The 9,874-nt window shown below is 34.1% G+C and overlaps 1 protein-coding gene across 3 annotated transcripts; it reads left to right on the top strand.

Moving 5' to 3' along the window:
- Positions 1-2,083: 2,083 nt before the first annotated feature.
- Positions 2,084-8,554, top strand: LOC132624841 (sister chromatid cohesion 1 protein 3-like). Of its 3 annotated transcripts, none has more exons than XM_060339567.1 (14): positions 2,084-2,265; positions 3,540-3,801; positions 3,882-3,928; positions 4,029-4,078; positions 4,174-4,241; positions 4,500-4,873; positions 5,314-5,425; positions 5,514-5,686; positions 5,773-5,846; positions 6,236-6,613; positions 7,160-7,260; positions 7,340-7,472; positions 8,037-8,165; positions 8,260-8,554. In XM_060339567.1, the coding sequence occupies exons 1-13, from the start codon at positions 2,142-2,144 to the stop codon at positions 8,136-8,138; spliced, it is 1,998 nt and encodes a 665-aa protein (XP_060195550.1). In that variant the 5' UTR covers positions 2,084-2,141; the 3' UTR covers positions 8,139-8,165; positions 8,260-8,554. The 3 variants fall into 3 exon arrangements, with proteins under 3 accessions (XP_060195550.1, XP_060195552.1, XP_060195551.1); XM_060339568.1 differs by having other exon boundaries at positions 2,132-2,265; positions 3,354-3,801; XM_060339569.1 differs by lacking the exons at positions 8,037-8,165; positions 8,260-8,554 and having other exon boundaries at positions 7,160-7,270; positions 7,340-7,465.
- The last annotated feature ends 1,320 nt before the right edge of the window (positions 8,555-9,874 follow it).

Below are 9,874 nucleotides of genomic sequence, written 5' to 3'. Positions count from 1 at the left end.
GGCCACGATCAAACAAACTAACAGCCTCGACCAAACGGACCAATGGCAACGATCAACCCGGTCATGAGGGGACCGGACCAAATGATGCCCTTCCTTTGCTTCGGTCCAAACATTCCTCCAGTTTAGAACGGGAGCCTTCGTGCACGTTCTTGTTCCTTTCTTCCTTCGGTCTTTGATCTCACCGGTTTAACATATATCCGATTTTTACCGTATACAAAGTCGCAGGAGATTGGGAGGCAAATCAAGAAAAATGTACAATTGTTAACTCTACTTACGAACATAATTTCATGATTTCTCATTTTGTAGAGGTTGGCCAGGTGTGTTGAACCTTGGAGATGGTGTCAAAGTTAGGTTGTCGGGCTAAAGGCAGCCCAAAGACACATTAGCCCAACGTCGGTCATGTTCAGGATATATTTTTATTGTTATTGTGGAAGACACATCTGCTGCTTAGTTCTTTCTATTAGAGAAGCATACACTTGGTTGATACTTTCTCCGTCTCAAAATATTTATCGCATTTTTTTCATTTACACATCCATTAAAAAAACATTTATAAGGATGGCATTTTCACTATTTTATCCTCTTAACATATTTCATCATGTTCTATCTCCTCAATAAATATTTACTCCAATAATGATGAAACCTCTTAAACTTTGGTATGTGAACTCACAAAATCAGCCTATTGATGGAATTAATACAAAAAGCTACTCCATCCGTTCACTTTTACTTGTCCAGTATTCTAAAAATAGATTTTCACTTTTACTTGTCACTTTTAGCATATCAAGATAAGACAATTTCTTTTTTCCTGTTTTACCCATAGTATTAATTACTCATTTTAAATCATTTTTCAAGTCTATTGAAACTACGCACCAATTAATATGAGCATCATGGTAAATTATGCGCTTCATTTATTGTTTCTTAAGAGGTGTGCAAAGTCCATAGTGGACAAGTAAAAGTAAACGAAAGGAGTACTTAATTTTATTTTGGATAAAAAACACGACAAATATTTTATAAGGACGGCATATATTTTGACACGGAGGGAGTATTATAATTGTTTTAAAATTGTAAAGGAATCTATATTAGTCAAAGGTTCTTAGTTCTGACATTCATCGTCCTAACATTTCAGTAATGATTTTAATATCGGGTATGAAATATTGGATTCAGCACCTTTTCATTTCCCTAAGTACATACTTGATACTTGGATGATTGACACTTGTCTATTACAAATTTTAAAGGCTTAAATTAAATTAGCTTAATTGATTTTAACCATAGTTAATGAGATAAATTTTAAGAATACACTCCTTATCTTTGGTAAGGAAAAATTCCAACTCCCTCAAGTTTTGGCAACCCTTAGTATTATATTACTTTCATTTTATTATCAATATTTTCAATTTACTGATCCTATATCGTTGACATTCGAATAGATTTTTTTTCTTTAATAAAATGGATCTATTTATTCAATGTTAAGCAAATCATCTTCTCTTTCTCTCAACAACGGCCGATTTGATTAAAATAAAAATTCCAATTTTTATTGTTAAAGCAAGTAAATGTTAAATCTTTAGGTGAATGAGCAAATGAAGAAATTTAAAAAGTTAATAATGTAATGAACTTTGAGGATATTAATTATTTTAATTCATCGTAGTCTCATTTAAGGTAACCCAAAAATACATGAGAAAAAAATATTAGAAATTCAAAAAGTTCGTATTTTACAACAAAACCAAAATAATAGTAAATAATTAGAAGTTATAAATTGTCATTTGAAATAAATATCAACTATTTTTACTTGTTGCATTTTCTAAATTGTGGAATTATATCCTAAATTGACATTTTAAAATTACCAAAAATTAATCTACCAATGAATCGAGAATTTATTATTTTTTGGTATAAAAAATTTGGCACGATATACATTTTACTAAAATAACCGACCGACTCGAACCATTAGTCTTTCTATAATCACATTTATGAGGTAAATATTTCCCCTACTAATCAGGAAATCCAAAGCGTCATCATTTTTCCATATATTGGCGCCACATTCGAATTCCCGCCTTTCCATTTTTAGAACCTTAAAACCCTATTAATTAACCATCTAATATTAATTAATTAGGTCACCGGAAGGCATCTAAACTGAAAAAGTTGCCGTCATTATGTTCTATTCGCTAACACTTTTGGGTCGGAAAGGTCCATTAGCGACCGTATGGCAAGCAGCGACCATCCAAAGCAATTTAAAAAAGTCTCAATATGCTTCCACTAACATACTCTCTACTGTTGGTTTGTTCCCTATAATTTTTTAATCTTTCAGTACATATTTTTTATTTTTTATCGTGTTTTAATTTTCTTGAAAGTTTGCGCCTTTTTTATATTTGCCTAACTCTTTGGATGGTTGTTACGAATTGTTTTAGTATTATATCGTACTATATTATTTTGATAAATACAAAAAGTTTTGATAGATCGTATCGTTTTCCGTCGTTACCTAATGTCATAGATCAACGATTTGAAGGATAAACCTACAAGAAAATTAGGGTAGAGCTACCCTAAAAAAGTAAGGTAAATGATAAAATAGAATTATTAGATAATAAGCAAAGATAAAACGAGAGAAAAAATAAGTTAACAACGAGATCACATCAAATCTGTTGTTACATAAATTAGACTTTTCGTCGTTACATAAAGATAGATTTAACGATATGATACAATAAAATTTAACTAACAATCAAAAGAAATATTGTATTTAAACTAACAACACAAAACATTACAACAAGATCAAGTGTTTTATTTTTGTTTTTGTGGGAAATGATGGGTTGCCCATTTTTTTTCTGAGCCTTTTTTTTTTTGCTGTAATTTCATGGGGTTATTATCTGATTAATGTTTTGCTGATATCAGTTCTGACTTTTTGTGAGATAAAGGTTTGTTCTTTTTAATTAAAGATTCCCCTTGTTATTGAGCTTGGAGTATTCCTAAACATAAAAGTAATAAACTTTAACATAGAAGCCATATAATTAACTCTTTGAATTTTTAGAAAAGTAAGAGACAACACGTCTTAATCTAAGTATCTAACTACAAATGAGGCTCATTGGAATCATTTGTAAATGTGAGTTCTGGACCTTTCTCTATAACGAGACTAAAGATTTGAATCAGACCATGATTTTTAATGCTTCTTTGTCTTCTCTGGTATATTCCAAGTGCACTTTGTTTTCATTGGATTATTCTGGATGCTCCCTTAATAGCTCAATTGCTATGCATTCATATACTCATAGTAGTAAATTATTTACTTCTTTATCGATTACTAGAGTTGATATTCTCCGAACCTGTCATCACTTTTCACGCTGATATCTTATAGAGAGCTTTTATCCAACTCATAGGTTGCTGGTGTTGTGAATCTTGTGAACAACGCAAAATTTCAAAAAAATGAAAGAAAGGATGCATAACAGCTTGACCTAAGTTGCTCTACATAAATATGTGACAGTAGTTTCGATATGCTCTTATTACAGTTTTTCTAAGTGTTTGCTCACTGTTACTGACGCTTATAGTTTGAAATTTATCTCTAGAGCTCATCATGTTTCCGCAAGTACCCTTTGCACTGCGGCAGTATGGCACCCTTCTGCTTGGAGTTGTTCGGATACACTCAAAGCAAGTTGAATACTTTTTCCAAGACTACAGAAACTTAGAAACAGGGATAAGAAAGGCATATTCTTTTACAAATGTCAATCTTCCGGAAGATGCCACTCATGCATCATACCACTCCATTACTTTGCCAGAAACATTTGAACTAGATGCCTTAGATTTTGATGATGATCTTGACCTGAATAGGTAATCTTGTCTGAGTAGTATTTTTTTAGTTTTAGTCATCTAAAGTCTGCAGGAAGTCACACGTGGATTTTGATTTCCAGGTTTGAGGATACTCATCTTAAAAATCTTGAAGAGATAACTTTGGGAGGTATGTATTTCGTTTTTTACTTAAATTTGTGTTAAGACCTTTTTCTGTTTCATTTTCATTAGTAATGACTTTTTAAATAATGAAATTCTTTTTCATATAGATCAAATACTAACACGTGAAGATCAGTATGTAGGTATTTTCATTGATGAGGTGGGTTTATCTTTTGCTTCATATTTGAATAAAATTCTAGATTTATTCACTTACATTGCAACATCAGTTTGATTAAGAGTTCGTTTTTTTTACAGGACATATGGACGAGTTTGTCAAAACCGGGTGAAGTTTCTGGATTAGGTGGCATGCCTATGGAGATAGAGTAAGGATCTAATTGACTATAGATGTAGATTGTTTCCGGTCATTGCCATGTTTTGAATATATGTTCTGTTTGGGCTTTTTTCACTTTTGGCCGGTCGGGAGCATTAATTACGGGCGCTGGCCAAAATATACAAAACATATACACTGATTGTGTATATTATATGTATATTTATACTTAATATGCAAAACATATATATTTGTCGGCTATTACATATTTAGGACGGTCCAAAAAGGTAATTACACCTTTCTGTTGCTGCAGTTCTGATCCTTCAAACCCAGATAGACCTCCTGCTCAATCTCAAAATTCTTCCCCTAAGAATCAGGAAGCATTAAACAGAGGAACTGTTCGCGAGGACATTCCTCAAGATATTCCAGAAATCGAAATCATGCGTGATGCTGTCCATGATCATGTTTATGAGAGTGTTCCGTTATGGCCGGACCACGGTAATGATGTGATGGAAGCAGATAAAGTTCTGGAGGAACAGATCATGAAAGACAAGGAAACGGCAACCCCAGTTGTGGAAGAAATGGTGGCCTCTGGAGGACACACTCTCCCACTTCAACAACGAGAAGAACCACCTTCTACTACTGCAGCAAAGGTTCAGGAATTCACTAATCCACAGATATCTTTCGGTGGGTGCAAGGGTCTTATTGTTAAACTCAAATTACAATCAAACCTCTTTATAACATCGTCGCCTGTTTCAATATATTTTGGCTGCTATAAACGGAATAGAAAATATATAATACAATCAAATTTCTCGATAACAGCGTCGTTTGTTCTAATATTTTTTGGCTGCTATTATGAAATGTTGTTATAGAAAAATATATAATATAACATAACATGAAAAATCGGTTCCACAGAAAACATGGTTGTTATAGTAAAGTGTTGTTATAAAGGATGACTGTTATAAAGAGGTCTGACCGTATGACATAACATGGAAGATCGATTCCACAGAAACATTATTGTTATAGTGAAATATTGTTACAGAGGATGCTTGTTATAGAGTGGTCTAATTGTATATATCTCATGCATACATGCTAATGCATAACTCCCCCTTTTCATGAATATTCAGGTCATCAGTCACTTGATTTAGCACTTCGATCAACACCCCCACCTGAGGAGCCAAAAGCAAGGAGAAGAAAGCGAAAGCAAAAGCTAGATGAAGATATAGTTTTGTCGAATGCGTATGTTAGCTCATTATCATCTGATTTAATACTATATTTCTCTTCAACCATTAGTCTTTTTGACAATGCATCATGTCCGACACTACAGTTATATTCGAAGGTATCTAGACGATAGCGGTGAATTGAAACGAAACGAGAGACGTAGAAAAGATACCAGTGAATTGGAATGCCAGGAAAAGAAGGATCCTTTCTCTTTGGTCTTATGGAAACGAAACAAGAGATGTAGAAAAGATGAAATGTTATTTGAGCCTGTATTAACTGGTGGGTGTATAACCGAGCCTTTTTTAATCTACTATGTACGAGTCTGTATTATCTCCACCAGAAACTCAGCTGTTGTAAATTTGTAGGATTATGTGATGATCTTTGCAACATCTACAAGGAAGGTTTCATTTCAGAAAAAGTCAAGATGTCTTCCTCACAGGTGGGGGTGTCAAATGGGCGGGTTGGGTTGGATTTGAGTGGGTAAAAACGGGCTGAGTAAATAAATGGAGGGGTCAATGACCTGCCCAAATATTACTTGGGCCGAAATGGGTTGGCATAAAGTGGGCTAAAAAGCGCGTTATAACCCAACCAATTCTTGGAAATTTTCAGTTTTTTTTTTTTAATAATTTTAAGTACCTAATAAAACTATATTTTTTCATTACTATGGCTATATATAACATATCAAATTAGAAGAAAAAAAATTGAAAATATTTTGATAATGTTTTTAACTTTTTATGGATCAATTTGGGCTACACGAGCTAAGCCCAAACTTAAGCGGATTGGAAGAGTCATGTTTCTGTGGGCTAATTTTGCCACCCCTACTCGCAGGAGGATCATGCAGAACCCAGTGGTAACCATTCCCCTCAACCTGTGAATGATCTTGGGAATGAAATCGAAAGACTACGTGATAATCAAGACCATGCATGCACCAACTTGTTGTCTGAAATTTTGCCTTCACCAAATAAGTTCATTTCCTCTCCACCAGACCGAAGAGATGATTTCACTCCTGCTACAGCAACTGTTGGGACACAATCAGATCAGATGGGAAGAACTACGGAGAGTGGGGCCCTCCAGACGCCCGATCCAGCAGCATCTACTGGACTTGTTGGTTCTGATATGGAGACCCCATCAACATGGTACGAAGAGGGACAAGGTTTGGAGAATACAGTTCTGTCTGATATTCCTGAGTTTGATCATTCTGCTGGGGTATGTTTGTCTAGAGTAATCTCATTAGCTCCAGATTATCATTGTTTGTTTATTGTTGAAGACTTAAGGAGCCGTTTGGCCACGAGAATTGTTCATTTTTTTCCAGAATATTTTTTTCATTGTATTTCAAAATTAGTGTTTGGTTATAAAATTTTAAAATCCAACTTGAAGTTGGATCCCAAATTTGGAAACGTGCTCCAAACTTGTTTTCCAACTTCATCTTCACAAAATTTAAATAAAGTGCTCTCATCTCTCCTTTGCAAAAACTATAACCAAACACAACTCCATCTTTAACTCCAACTTCATAAATTCCAAATAAAGTGAAAAATATTTGGAGTCTATGGCCAAACCCCTACCTATATTGTTCTATTTTAGGCTAGTACTTGTAAATCGGCTTTTGAAGTGAGTGGAAGATTATGTTTCATATCTGATTGTTCTAGTGGTTATTCTCATCAAGCTTGATTAAATTGTTACAGCCAAAAATGACATTTAAACTTTTAGTTCTTACCTGTTTTTCATCTGATAAATTGCTAAATACTAATGCAGGATCTGAATTTTCTGGATCAAGATGACGACACTCTTATTGATCACTTATCAATTAAGCAAGGGGTAACACCAGAGTTTGACACATTACCTATTAGAACAAGGTAGCACCTGGTAAAAATTCTTCTCATAATATTGTTTTACTTTTGCAAGATAGTCTTTTAATGGTATATGATTTTGTAGAGCTATGGCTCAATTTTTGCAAGGGCAATCACCAGTAACCCCCATCTCAGAAAAGACTATAAATCTTAGCTTAAATACAATTCTAGAAGGCAAAAACAGGACAATATGTGCCCGAATGGTTTTCGAGACTCTGGTAAGTCCTCTGCTAGTTTTTCCATGATTATTATTGCTATTACTAGTAAAATCATTTTAAACTTAGATAGGAAGGTATGGAGGTCGAGAATTAAGGCAGAAGGGTAGTAGGTAGGTGAAGGGGGGGGGGGGGGGGTATCTGGAGTGCGGTACTTATTCTTCTCATTTCTTTGACCTTTAGTAGGAGTACTCAGTTATCGCATAACCACTTATTCTTGATGTGTATTACTAGCTGTTGCTGCATATGTCTTGTCTCTTGCTATTTTGCTGTCAGAAACAACCTCTCTACCCCACAAAGGTAGTCTGCTTCATCCAACTCCCCCACCCAAACCCTCATCCCACTTGTGGGATTACACTGGGTATGTTGTTGTTGGTGGTGGTGGTGGTGGTGTTTGATTGAGTCAAGAAAAAGGTGTATCTATACGTTGACGCTTTTTAGTTGCATACATGTTAAGTTTTGTTGCTTAATCAATGATCATATTTAGTATAATGTGTATCTATTATTTAAGGAACTACTATTTTATCAGATTTTACTTGTTGTCTTCCTTCTGGAAATTGATTCCAGGTGTTGCAGAAATGTGGACTTGTCGATGTGAATCAAAATGAACCTTATGGTGATATAACTTTGAAGGTTACTTCCAAACTGAAGGAATGCTTTGTTAGTTGAGGTCATTGTGTAGATCTATATATAGAGGTAAGATTTTAGTCCTATTTTTGACTGCAGGCTTTCTATTGCTTAAAGAAAAATGATGCATTCTTCTTAATGCAATTTTGTTTTTGAAATGCAGTTAAATTATTGTACAGACATACAGGATTAGCAAGCTATATGAAGATGTCTAAACTATTAGCATTAACTATGGCTTCAAGGAAATTGGCACTGTTTTGCTACTCTATGAAGTCTCTCTGCTGACTGACTTTTTTTTTTTTTTTTTTTTTCAGTTTCTGTTCTTTTAGGTACAGTTCCTTCTTTTTTCTTTTATATAAGTCAAATAAAATCTAATAACTCGTTCAAAAAAAAAAAATGCCCTCTTGTTCTATGCATCATTTTTTGGGCTTTTTATATGATTTGCTATAAGAGCTTTATAAATGATTATTTGACATAATATGTTAGTAATAGCTTTCAAAATAATTGGACATAATGCGTTAGTAAATTCCAATCTCGTAAAGGATATTAGTATTTGTATTATTCATCACTTGCCTCCCCTCACCCTTTTCTTTAAACCATATCAAATATGAGAAGTCGAGCTTATTACCCATTCTTGTCTAACGTGTTCTCAACTTGCCTATTTGATAGTATTGTTGTAGACCTAAATAAGATTTTCAAATGACTAGTAAAAAGGGCGTGACAACATAAACCAACCATCAGAGCAAGTTTTTTCATACTCATTCGTCCAATTCTTACTTGAGAAAAACCAGCAACGTGAAAACTCAGACCGATAGAAGCAGACCAAATTAGTATCAGAAAAACCAACACAAGAAGAAGACTAAATTAGTATCAGAAAAACCAACACAAGAAGCAGACCACAAAAATAAAATGGAAAATAACACTCTATGAGCCCGTTTGGATTGGCTTATAAGTTGGTCAAACCAGCTTATAAGCCATTTTGAACTTATTTGGCTGGTTGGCAAAAATAGAAAACAATTTAAATTAAGTTAAAAAGTGTTTAAAATAAGTCAACATCAAGAAGTTGCTCAAACCTAACTTTTTTTTTTGGGGGCTTAAAAGCCATTTTGGTTTAACCAACAACTTTACTCTTTTGTCCCTTATATTTTCTGTTAATTTCAATACTACCCTTATTTCTAAAAACTCTTTAAGCACTTTTATCCAAACACATAACTGTTTATTTATAAAATAACCTTCATCACTTAAAAAGTACTTTAAGCACTTATGCTTAAAAGTCACTTTTTTCCAGCTAATCCAAACGGGCTCTATGTCTATTACTTTTTTTTGCGAGAAATGTCCTTCAAAAGGACTGGTCTTTAATTTTTATCCCTCAAATTGGTGGTCTTTAATTTTTACCCTTCTCTAAAAGCCCCTTGATTCCGGGTTCGAACTCTCGCTCAGTAAAAAATTAAAAAAAAATTCGCAAGGCATAAGTTGGATTTCAACCTCTGGCTTAAGGCAGAGTTTCAAGAAAAAAAAAATACTTTGCTGGAATTTTGCAAACCTTTGCCCTAAGGCCTATTTTGGGTAAAAGTTTGTCTTAAAAGGCAAACCTCTGCCTTAAGGCTTATGCCTTGCTATTTTTTTTTTTTTACTGAGCCTGGATTCGAACCCAGGACCTCGGGGTATTAAGCGAAGGTCAAAAATTAAAGACCACTAATTTGAGGGACAAAAATTAAAGATCACCCCAGCGAAGGACATTCCTGCAAATTGCCCTATCTATTTTGAGAAAATATTAA

Source organism: Lycium barbarum, chromosome 12 (genome assembly GCF_019175385.1).
Source record: "Lycium barbarum isolate Lr01 chromosome 12, ASM1917538v2, whole genome shotgun sequence".
NCBI classification, from domain to species: Eukaryota; Viridiplantae; Streptophyta; class Magnoliopsida; order Solanales; family Solanaceae; genus Lycium; species Lycium barbarum.
This window is presented reverse-complemented; position numbering and strand designations above follow the sequence as displayed.